At 49.5% G+C, this 12,171-nt stretch overlaps 2 protein-coding genes across 3 annotated transcripts in view; one reads left to right on the top strand and one right to left on the bottom strand.

Annotated features, from left to right (window-relative positions):
• Positions 1-3,835, top strand: part of PAPPA2 (pappalysin 2) — a 70,541-nt gene extending 66,706 nt beyond the window's left edge. The window contains exons 21-22 of the mRNA XM_072343236.1: positions 1,705-1,803; positions 3,422-3,835. Of these exons, the coding sequence (XP_072199337.1) occupies positions 1,705-1,803; positions 3,422-3,496 (174 nt within the window). The 3' untranslated portion in view covers positions 3,497-3,835. The remainder of the gene's footprint in view (positions 1-1,704; positions 1,804-3,421) is intronic.
• Positions 3,836-7,709: 3,874 nt separating this feature from the next.
• ASTN1 (astrotactin 1) overlaps positions 7,710-12,171 on the bottom strand; it is a 40,801-nt gene continuing 36,339 nt past the window's right edge. For both annotated transcript variants that reach the window (XM_072342564.1, XM_072342565.1), the window contains exon 23: positions 7,710-11,045. In XM_072342564.1, coding sequence (XP_072198665.1) covers positions 10,811-11,045 — 235 coding nt within the window. In that variant the 3' untranslated portion in view covers positions 7,710-10,810. The remainder of the gene's footprint in view (positions 11,046-12,171) is intronic.

Genomic DNA, 12,171 nt, shown 5'->3' with positions numbered 1-12,171 from the left:
CTGGAAATCATTTCAGACCTGCGCAGCTGGGACCAGAAATCCTCCGCGGTAATTAGATGGAAACTACAGAAGCAGCGGGTGTTGTTTTGCCAATGAGTCATGAAACATGGAGTGAAGCTCAAGGAAAAACTCCACCATGAAAGAAAATTATGTCCAGAGCGCGTCACCATCAGCGGCCAGTCTCCTGCCTGCATCCTGCACCTGCCAGCCCTTGCCCAACAGAGAGTTCTGCTCACCATTCTTTCAGAGCCATTGGGGACCCTCATTGGAAGAGGAGTGTTTACCCTTTTGTATTCTTGCAACTGCACCCTGAAGTCCTCCGATTTATCACTTGGGACCACTAGACCATTGAAATGGGCTGACTGCTTTCCTGAGCAAAGAGATGGTCAGGTTTCTACCAGGAGCCCCTTCTGATGACAGCAAGAGGATGCCCACAGTTGTTCAGTCAGTAGCTGCCAGTGCAGAGCAGGAGAAATATTTCACTGCTAATCACCCAGATAATGAATGACCTCTCCATTCTGTTAACACATCCCATTGTTGCTTGGCGGTGCTTATGTGGATCTGTGCTAAATAAACTTCGGCTATAGCTCCTGACAGCTCTTTGCAAGCACTCCCCATGCACGCTGCTGGGTTGCACCAGTTGTGCAGCGTTGTTTCCAGGCCCAGCTGGCTGCTGCTCAGCCCCAGTTACTTGTTTCTCTTCCCTAATCAGATGACTCATGTAGCTAGACCAAAAAAAACCTAAGTGGATTTCTGAATGGCTGTTTGCGCTGTTTAATGTTTCTGGTCAGAAAGCTATTCTGCTGGAATAGGTTTCTGCTTCCACAGTACAGATGAAAGTAAGGAAGGCTTGTTAATGTTTGGGCATTAGTTTGAGCTGTGCAAAAACAGGCTCTGCACATCCCCAGAAGATCAAGGACACCCCATGGTGATTCACAGCAGAGCATCAAAGGGCACTGGGCTGTGCCACTCAGTGAAAGTCCTTCACTACTCAACCATATTCTGAAGCTAGAAGGTGGCCTTGTTGCCAGTATTTCTCATTATCAGTAGGGTTAATGCCTTCTCTACTCAAGTCAGAGTTGGATTTTGACTGCGGGGAGAAAATGCTCAGAGATCTTTTTCCCATCTGACCACTGGATGAATAGGCTTGTAGTCCAGCCTGGCAAAGTTTGGTGGAGCTATGTGCTATAGAGAGGGCTAGAGCTGCCTCTAGAGTCTAGAGTACTGTAGGGACATGTCCTCTGACATCAGAGTCAGACCAAGAAACTTCTGGAAATGGGTTAGTCCTTGCAACCAGTGTTTGTAAATTCTTGGCTTTGCTCAGGCACAAGAACTTCTGGGGGCACTCCTAACCTTGGACTCCCTAGTCCAAGGGAGATAAAGCATCTGCCTTCCTGAAATTGACCATCTCTTGATCCTCATGACCACCTCTCTGCTCCTGGCTGCCCAAGCCAGGTCACCGAGCTCAATTTCAGAGCCAAGCTCATCAGAAGGAGGGTTTCTGATGGGAAGAGTAGTGATGGAGAGAAGAGCTGGGTCAGCCTCTTACAAGGCCCTTCCCAGGCTGTGAACATGCACAGCTGCACTGCGGTACCATTGCATGAGAGCACTGCACAGTGGGTTTGCTGAGGACGTGGGTTCTCTGCTCTTGGGGGGAACTTTGCACCTTTGAATAACCTTTTCAGCAACAACTCGTTTCTGTAGCCCTTCCTAGCAGATGGCTGGTGTGACACCATCAACAACAGGGCATACTGCCAGTATGACGGAGGTGACTGCTGCTCCTCCACGCTGTCCTCCAGGAAGGTGAGTGAGCATTCTCCACAGTACGGGCATTTGGGATTAAGTGGTCACACATCAGCCATGCTTTGCTGGCTGTGGAACCAGGCCTGCAGTGCAATTCTCCCATCAACAAACCCATGATTTTAAACCAAAACCAGCTGAAGCTGATAGACATCATTCCACTGATTACAGTGAGGTTTGGACCCATGCCAGTGAGACCGAGAGCTCAACGCGGCTCCTGCTGAGGCTCACAGGATTCCCTCTCACTTTGGGAAATAAGTCCTGAATACATGCCTTCCATAGGATGTAGCGCTAGTCATGGTGAGTCAGAAGTCACCTTGTTGTAAAACTGAGTGATCTCAAGGGAATTTGGCATTTTGGCACTGTCTGTTGGCATCTGCTCTAAGTTGCCTTTCCCAGTTCTCCTTGGGAGAGGAAAAAACAAAACAAAACAGGAGAAATAGCCCATAGGGAGAAAGTTGGCATTAAAGTTGTGCAGACCCTCTTTTGTCTCCCACCACAACCACCCCTCCCACCTAATTTGCTACCCAATGCTCACGGCCCATCCTTCCTAAACATATCCAGCAGCAAAACAAAGCATAGGGCACGAGAGAATTTCTCAGTGCAAAAATATGTGAATTTGGATCTTCTCATCTTTGTTGTGGAGCTTGAATCATTTTTCCTTTCATCACACGCACGCACGGAGTAAGGTAAAAATGAAACCCTGGGAAGATCCAGTTGAGATAGGACAGAAAAGGCTTTACAGCCAGGTGATGAGTGAAACCTCCACACTGATAGCACATCTCAGAGCAGGGCATGGCTCTCGGAGTTTGAGGCATCTGGATCTCTGGCCAAAATAAAGGACAGGCAGTCCCAAGGAGACACAGCCCAGTTCATGTGCCCCACAGGCAGCTCTCCAGCAGCACGAGCCTCTTGTGTTTCTCTCTTAAGGACGGAACACACCAAATTCTCCAGCCTCTCACTGGCTGTCAAAAATCAGATACGCTCCCACAGTAAGAAAAACTCCAGGCTCTGAGCCTGGTTTGCATAAAGCCTCCATAGGAACTGGTTATCTCAACTCCCATGGCCCACTGCTGGGCATCCGTTAACCAGGAGCCAGATACTGTGCTGGTGCCCTGCCACCCTGCTCTGCTGTCATCAGCTGAGGTGACATAAGCTTGCTTGACCAGATACAGTCGATGTAGTGCAATAAGTCTCTCTCATGCATGTGAATGACCATAGATGTACCCACCGCCTCTCCTGCTGAAGATCATTCCTGCCCACACTGTTTCCAGCCTGCCTGGGTTTTCTTTATCTGTTGCATACAAGAACTGTAGGCATATAACTTGGTTCTTACGCCAGGTAATATGGAGGTCGCTGTGGGTGGAAGGTGCTGAGTTCCTCCAAGAAGCGAAGAGTACAAGGCTGTGCTATGGCTGAGCCTGGAGAACCAGGAACATCTGGAACGACAGGGCCATGGGCTCAGACATAGACGTGAGGCTCAAAGTAAAACTGAAATCTAGACATGTCTCCCCTAGTCCAAAGTCAGTCCAGACCAAGGTGGAGAAAGGTTATGGAGGTGGGCAAGGGATCTGAGAGTGGAGGCTTGATCTGGACTAACATCTCCATTGTGTCTCTGCAGGTGATTCCATTCGCTGCTGACTGTGACCAGGACGAGTGTACGTGCCGTGACCCGGCGGCTGAGGAGAACCAGTAGCAGTGGCATGGAGGGCCTCTATCAGTCAGGCGAGTGCCGGAGGAGCGAAGGGACACCCAAGGAGGCAGCAGGGTGCCAGGGCAGCGGGCACAAGGATGAGCCAGACAGGAGGATGGCAGTGGAGGCCGCCGAGCAGGTGGTAGCTATGGAAGAGGAGGACAGGAGGTCCCATCCCCATCCCCAGTAGGCTCCTGCCGGGGACTTCGGGTCCAGCCCAAGGGGCTCCGCACGGGGTCCGGCACCGGGAGCCTGGACGCGGCTGCAGACATGTGTCCTGGTGCAGCGTTTTTGCTCTGGATTTTGTCACTATTCACTCCCCTCCCTCTGCTGTACAGGCTTCTTTTAGCAAGGTCGAGGTAGTTGTGATCTCTGCAAATATTTAAACTTAATTATATATATATATATATATACATATATATATATAATATATATAAAATATTATATATTATATTTTCTTTGCTCTTGATGAAGCTGAGAAAGGATACCCTTTGTCACACACCCATGCTGCTGTGAAGTACAAACCATTGGGAAAAGTGCAGGTCAGGGCAGGAAGAGCAGGGAATTTCCCCTCGTTTGTGGAGCAGAAGCTGGAAGGATGACAGAGAGAGAAGCCAAACGTCCCAGCCAAGCTAGAAGGGAGTTCCTGGTGGATGGTGTGGAGGCCAGGACCTAGAGGTACTCTCAGTATCTGCTGATGGCAAGTTTTGCCCTTGGGATTCACTGGAGCTTTGCCTTGTTCTGGTCCTGGAGCAGGATTTTGAGGTTGAAAAGGAGTGTTTTGCCTTAGACTTACCTCAGCTGCTGAGACCCAGATAGATGAGGGCTGTGATGGGCAAGCCAGAATAACTGTGATGCTCTACAGTGAAGAGGCTGACGGGGTTCTCCTTTTCTTTCCCCATGTCTCCAAATATGAGCTTCAACAGTACAGTCAGCAGATCTTGGACTAGGCCAGGCCCTGTAGCACAGGGAGAGGCAGAACCCCAGTGACCCGTCAGGACACTTTGAGCACCATCTATCCCCCACTGAGCTTTCCTTATCGCTGTCTCTGTGGCCCATTGCACTGCATGCCCAGTACAGCCTTTCTTGGGTCTCTTCTTCCTATAGATACCAAGTGAAAACCTTCAGATTTGCTCCTAGCCTCAAAAGAGCCCAGCAAGAAACCTTGGCCCCCAGGGCTGATTCCACAGGCCCATAGAGACAGAGGGTAGGGAAGGTACTGGCTCAGCTGGGACTGTCACTGCTGGTTTTATGCTACAAAGAGAAAAGGGATGGAAAGATGAGAACAGAGAAAGGACCGTAGAGCAGGAGCACGGAAACCCATCCGTGTCCAGGAACTCTGCATCCCCAAACTATGGCTGGAAGCCCCACATCTACCCTGCTACATCCCCAAAGCACGGACTGAGCCGGTGGAGCCGGGCTCCGAGCCAGGGTTTGTCTGGCACCAAGCGATGGAGAGAGGGTGACACGGTGTGGAGAGACCGGGGATCGTCAAGGCATCCTTAGGTTTTTTGCTAGCATCCTCCCCGCTGCCCACGATTGCCAGGCATCTCCAGGAGTTACGTTTAGCTGGAGGACAGGAGCAGGGGGCAGAGGTACCTGGGCATCCCAGCAGTCCCAGGCAGGAGATGTCGTGTCCTCCTCTGAGCCTTTTCCCTGCCCTTCACCCCACGGGCAGCCTCCTTTTGCCTTGGTGTCCCAACCTGCTCCATCACAGATACAGCAGGACCGAGGGACACCTTGGGGACCTGCTGGCCATGGTAGCCACACATACATGGGGTGCAGGTGACACAAGGAGGGAGATGGGAGAATTTCAAGTCCTGGTATCTTGCCACCTACTCCATGTCAGCACTACTCAGGCACTTAACGTGTTTAGATGCCAACATTTGACTTACCTTTTTGCAATTAAAATCATCGTCTTGGACACGACCCATCCCTGATCACCATGGGCATAAAGGCTGGTGGGCAAGATGCTGGCTTGGCTGTGGGAGATTTGTGCTTCTCATGGATGGATAGCTTCTACGTACCAAAATAATTGTTCTTCTATAGCAACACTGAGTGGTTTGTGTCCCCTTTAGGGTTTTATTCACAATGGAGGCTGCTGCTATTTTTATTTTTTTGTATTTGATAATTATTTTTTATAAAAATCTATGAAAAATAAATAATCTTCTCATCCTTCATCTCTCCTGCTTCCTTGCTTCAACTGAAGTTGGGCTGGGCTGGGAAGACGGTTGGGCACTTAAACATTTGGGGAAGCACTCAAGTACCTTTTCTTCTTCCCTTCCCTTCCCTTTTTTTCTTCTTCTTCTTTCTCTTTTTCTTCCTTCCCTCCCTTCCTTCCCTCCTACCTTCCCTCCTTTCTCCATCCCTCCCTCCTTTCTTTTCTACCAGATATTCCTTGTATAAGAAGGAAGGACTTCTTATACAACTTTTTGTGACTTTTTGTGAGCTTCTTATTCTTGTATAAGAAGCTCACAAAAAAGCCCTGCATGAAGTGGGCACAACCTCACCGTGGTGCCCAGGTGCAAGGACACAGGGACCAAAATGAACTGATGCCACAATACCAGATGATCCCTGTCCCATGGATGACCCCCAAATCCCACAGACACCCCACGCCACCAAGGCAGAGGACACCAGTTGGTGGCCAGTATCCCCTTCTCCGTATCCTGGCTCCTACCACTCACCTGCCCTAGCACATAGTGTAGAGCCCCGTCTCCACCTGGCAGGATTTGAGCAGCCCAAATCTGTGCTGGGAGCTGTTTGTCTTTCCTCTGCTATGCCTGCCTTGCAGATGGTGGAGAAGGTGAGTCATGGCTGAGCAAGTGGAAAGGTCGGGAAGGGCTGGAAAACACAGGCGGAGGTGGGCTGGGGACTGATGGATGCTGTGGGACAGCAGCTGGGCTGGAAGGAAAAGCACCTAGCCGTGCTTCCTCTTCCATTGGCTCCTGATGACGCACGAAAGGCCTCTATACCTGCAGATTGTGGATTTCCATCAGGATCAGATTTACTCCTACAGAAAACAGGGCATTAAGAGGCTCTGCAGCCTCCAGAGTGGAGGGAACCACCAAGCAACCAGGACTAGGTTTTGCACTTAGAATAACGTCTATGGCAGTAGCTAGGTGAAGAGCTGGTTTCTCATCTCATCCCCTCCTTTTCACCAAACACCAGACTTCAGAGCAAGAGGCTGACGTCTGCATTCCCAAGACAAAAGGTATGCAGTTCAACTGCTAGATGGGACTGTTCTTCAAAGGTGTGATAAGGCAGCCACATTGGACTGCTCATGTTTGCAACCACACACCCTAGAAACACATAGCCCCTCTGCTCTTCCTCCTCCTCATCACCATCCTCCTTCTCCTCCTTTTCCACAGGTTACAGTGCAGTGGCTACTACAGTACTTAGCTGCATGGAAAATAGCAGGAAGAAAGCATTGGGTATATTTTTAACTCATTTTTTTTGCAATTTAGCAGTGGAAAGAGAGAAAAAAATCAAGTTGTTCCATAATACTTAACAACGTCTGCTTTCTGATGGATTTGTGTGCTACAGCCCTTGAATTCCCCCTCTCTCTCCCATACATTCATAGGCATCCTGTCTCCCATATGCGGCAAACTCAGGGTCTCCCACCTGTCTGGCAAAGCTGGTGGGAAAATAATCTTGGTGAAGGGGCCAACTACAGGCATGCTGGAGTTGTTATGAGCAGTGGAAACAAAATCACACTACACAAGACTACTAAGGCATCCTTATCACCTGCTAATCTGCTCAGGCACTGATTTTCACATCACTTGTAGGCAGTGTTCTTTATGATCTCTGTCAAAAGTCTGCCAAAAGGAGCCCAAGGTTCCCAGGGGTGGTTGGCCGCAAGACAGCACCATCCGTTCACATTATAGCTGAATAAAAACAGGTTAATTTGAGACTCTGCTCCCAAATTCCCAGCATTCCTGGAGGTTTCCAAATCAAGGACTGAGAGCCCCTGAGTGAAGGTGCATCATCCTTCCCAAAACCCAAATGCCAACAGGCAGCTGTGCCATCCCATGGCCATGGAGCAGGTAGGCAAGGTGCAGGACGTGGCTCCAGCTGTGTTTTGAGACTTGGCTACCAGAGCAGACAGCTAAACCTGTGGGAAGAAGCACTAAGTTCAAAGCTACAAGCTTCTATCCACCACCAACAGATTACACCAGCAGGACCAAAGCTATAAACAAACACCCCGGTTTGCCAGAGCCACAGATTACTAACAGCTCCGTTTAATAATCAGCTGAATTATCACCTGGAGTTTTACATAGTGCTACAGTGATTTTTGTAGTTGTTTTCATTCAAAACCTTCTTTAAGTAATCCATAAGGGTTTTGAGTTTCTTGCCCCGTGGCTATCCCACCCTAAAGCACCCTACTTTCAATCTACAGTAGTAAAACGTCACATTAGAGTTTTAATATAACATCAAGGAACATGAATCGTAGCCATCTTCTGAAATAAAAGGACCAAACCATCTTCATATGTTAAATAACGGCACGACAATTAAAAGGTAGTAAGGCTAGTATGGGGGACGGGCATAGCAGAGAAAAGAAAACGGCCCAGAGGTTCTTCTCAGGTGAATGATCACTCGTTAACTCAGAAATAAATCAAGGAGAGAGAGCAGAGGAGTGAGGGAGAATAGGAAAGAGACAAAATCCATCCTCTCCAGCCTTCATCCGGTCAGCAACATACTAAGAGGCAGAGATCCAGCAGAGGAAATACTGCACAGGGCAATTGGTAAGACCTTTCAGCAGATGGGGCGGGACACCAGCTCTGCAGGTAGGGCACATCTGGGGATCTCCCCACACTTCTCCCCAAGGATGGGTCTGTGGCCATGGGGTGAATGCACCCCTCCTGGTCTGAGACACTATGGCACATAGCTGGTGTATGAGTTGAGCTCTTGTGTTAACCAGGGATTTGGACAAGAGAATGGAAGTTCAGACGAATTTCAAAGCTGCTGAGACAGAGTGAGGAACTGAGAAGAAAGCCTCCTTCAAGCCAGGGTTATCGTGGAAAATGGGCAATGCACAGATGGGCAGCAACGCTGCGACAGTCAGCCCCATGGAGCAAAACCCACTCCTGTGTGAGTCAGTGGCCAGAGCAGCGTGGGTCAACCTGAGAAGAGCCCAACCCAGAGGGCTGATGGCTCTGCAGAGCCTTTAGTGACCATACAAGAGCTTTGAACTAGGGGAATGGAAGAGCAGTGGAAACATCCACAGTGCCCCATCATCAATTTCAGGTGAAGAAGCCTGTGAGAAAGGTGTAAGTACTCAAGGTTTTCCTGGCAGCATCCCTGCGCTGTTCTCATCTCATCTGCTGAAATTCATCAGCAATGAAAGGATGCTGTTACCAAGGGGAAACCCATCTGTGTTCCATATAAAAGCCATGTAAGCAGTACTACTTGGCCAGCCACCAGGTTGTGTTTGGGCCAAAGCAGCCCTGGCCCAAGCCATGCTCTGAGGCACTGGGTGTTGTGCCCTTTGTCCATCCCTGGCCAGCTGCCTGGCTGAAGTTAAAGGATGACTTGGTGTCAGCTGGAAGAAGCAAAAAGACTGACCTGAAGCATTCTGGTCAGGATTCCCAGTGTCTGGAAGGAAACGGGACACCTGCCCAACTGCATGAAGAGACAGTCTTGTTTTGAGCATCAAGCTTTTGGCACCATCTGACACATCCAAATATAAGGAGCCACATGCAAGAGGAGGCCCAAAGGTCCTGGTTGACTTCCCCCTTGCAAAAAGCAGGTGTTGGCCCAGTGAGCCTCACCAGATGAATTCATTACAGGCTTCACACTGGCACCCAGGTAATACTGACTTCTGGTGGCTGCTCACAGCAACTTCCAGGTGCTGCCCTGAACAAGAGGTCTGTAAATAGGAAGGGAGGGATGGAGCAGCGTGGTCCTGCAGGATGTTTCTGTGCTGGTTGCTGTGCAAGCACCAGAGGGCAGTGCTGGTGGCTTCCATCCAACACCACACAAATACTCCAGCTGCATCCTGGGCAGGTAGCAATAGGAATGAGGTGGGAAATGGAAAGAGACAGGCTGAAGATTGCTCCTGCCAAGACTGAAAAATGGAAAGGAAATTTCACTCTGAAGAGGCATCATAAGAAAATAATAATAATAATAATAATAATAATAAAAATACAGCAGGGTTCCTGTCTCACCCACATCAAAGGTGCACAGTCAACAAATCCAGGGGTGCCTCCTCTGCAAAGCAGGCTGGGAGCTGAAGCTAAAATAAAGCCTTGTGCTGCCTCCAACAGCAGCAGTGGTAGAAGGGTTCTGAAGAACAGTTTGCTCAGAGCAGAGCCCAGTGTCCCAGAACAACCCCAGTTCTCCGATATTTTTTTAGGAAAAGAAATCACTGGTGAGAGATGCAGATGTGAGCCTGAATATGGGAAAGCAACACCCCCTGAAGAAAGAGCACAAAGGACAGGCAGCCCTGTAGGATGTGTATGCTATGTCCCACTCCTCTCACCAGGCACACCTTGGGCTGCTCCATGGCTCAGGAGCAGCTGATGCAGAAAACAGCCTTGTTCATGCCAACTGGATGCTGCTGTCTTGGCTAGAGTTCTCCTAAACACTTCTTCGTCATTGCTTTCAAGTCTTTACTATGTTGGCTTTGAAAAATAATAAAATGGAAGGGATTTTTCAGTTGATTTCCTAAGAGTTTGATCCCACAAATATAAAATAAATAATTATGTCCACATAGCTGCTGGCCCCAAGGTCAAGTTGCCTTTGCCCTTGAGAACTCGCATCTCTGACCGTGACAGAAGAACCCCGAGGAGCTGAGTTTCCCATCACTTTTTTTCCTCTCCCCTAGGCTGGTGACACCAGGCCAGCCCTGCCCTGCAGTGGCACCAGAACTGAGTCAGGTTCCACCTCATGCCTTACAATTAGTAAAAGAAAACCAACAAAACTTCTAGGATGCCCAGTGACTGCTTTGCTCCACAACAACCATTAGAATCTTAACCTGACTTGCATCACCATGCTTCTCCTATGACTGGAGCAGGGACACAGCATGGTGCAGAGGGTTGTGTCCTCCAGCCTGCCCTCCCTGGGCCATGCACCCACATCCACCAGTTGAGGAACCTCTTGGCGAAACAAACAAAAAGAACCAAGAAAACTGGGTCCCACAAGACTCCTACCTATAAAGGCTGTTGGCCAAGTTGAAGAAGAAACTAATACTGAGTCAGTCCTGCACAGAGCAGCCATTTCATTCCCCAGTCCCAATTTTTGTCTCCAGAGATGCCCTCCCCCCTCCCAGTCCATATATAAAACCCCCACAGCCACCCAGGAAGGGCCTGTGTGCAACCCTCAGTAGTCCTTGTCCCCATAGTCATTGTAGAGGACGCTCAGAGTCTGCTCCTCACACGTCTTCTTGAGGTCACGGCTGAGCTCTGACCAGTTGAGCCCGTAGGGCTTGATCTCGCTGTAACGGCAGGCCAGGTACTTGAGGGACGAGCGTTGCAGGCTGATCTTGGGCTCCCGCAGGAGCCCGTTGCACCAGCTGCTCAGGTCTCCCAGCTGAGAGAGAATGAGGCCGGCTTTCCTGCATGGGGTGGTGGGAAGGGCAGGAGAAAAGCAGGAACAGAGAAAAGTGAAATGGTTAGGGATGCCTGAGACTTTGCCCACGTCCTTCTTCTACTCTGCGTTGTCCCCATGCAAGTTCAAATTTGGTGAGGGTTTAATGCCCCTTGGGAAATGGTAGCATAGAGGTAGATGTCATCAATTAATCAAGCAGCATCACCTCTATTGCTGCAGCATGTCCAGAGAAGAGCAGCTGAGCTGTGAAAGATCTACAGCACAAGTCTGGTGGGGAAGAGCTAAAGGAATGGGTCAATGTGGAGAAGAGGAGCTCAGGGAGGGACCTCATCACTCTCTCCAACTGCCTGAAAGGAGGCTGTGGTGAGGTGGGGGTCAGCCTCCGCTCCTGGGTAGCAATGACAGAGTAAGAGGTGAGGGTCTTACGTTACAGCAAGGGGAGGTTCAGGTTGGGTAATAGGTAAAGCTTCTCATAAAAAGAGATGAGGCACTGGAATTGGCAGCCAGGGGGGTGGTGGGTCACCATCCCTGGAGGGGTTCGAGAAACACATAGATAAGTCACTGAGGGACACGAGCTAGAACAATCACAAGCATAAGCTGATGGTTGGACAGGATGATCTTATCAGACTTCCCAATCCATAAAGGTTCTATAATATTGGATCCCATATCACAGGGCAGGGAAGTGGGAGCAAACAGGCAATGGAGAGAAATGCCTTAAGTCACAAGGCAAGACATGCCTGGCCACCACACACATCCTCCCCCCTGCGCTGCACCTGTGAGCCATGCTGCTTCACTTGTGGCTCAGTACAGGACATATCCATGGAGATACAGGAATTAGCTGATTATTGAGGTCCCTTCCATTCCAAGCCATTCTATGATCTCCATGAGCATGGCACAGGCAATGTGCTGGGATATCATTTCCCTGCTGTCAAGTGGCTAAGAGGGATGAGACAGAGAAGAAATGTACAGCACTGGGAACCAACGAGCTGAGTGTGAAGAGTTAAGGGGAAAAAAAGCATTCACAATTTCATGCTTGTTATCTGTATTAGTGTGACCTGTGGGTGTCTGCTATGAGCCCCACAAGATGCAATATCATAAAATGTAAGTATAATCAATAACACTCCTGGTACATG

The sequence above is a fragment of the Excalfactoria chinensis genome, chromosome 8 (genome assembly GCF_039878825.1).
Source record: "Excalfactoria chinensis isolate bCotChi1 chromosome 8, bCotChi1.hap2, whole genome shotgun sequence".
In the NCBI taxonomy this organism is placed as follows: domain Eukaryota; kingdom Metazoa; phylum Chordata; class Aves; order Galliformes; family Phasianidae; genus Excalfactoria; species Excalfactoria chinensis.
Note: the sequence above shows the minus strand (reverse complement) of the source record. Positions and strands in the feature narration are given on the sequence as shown.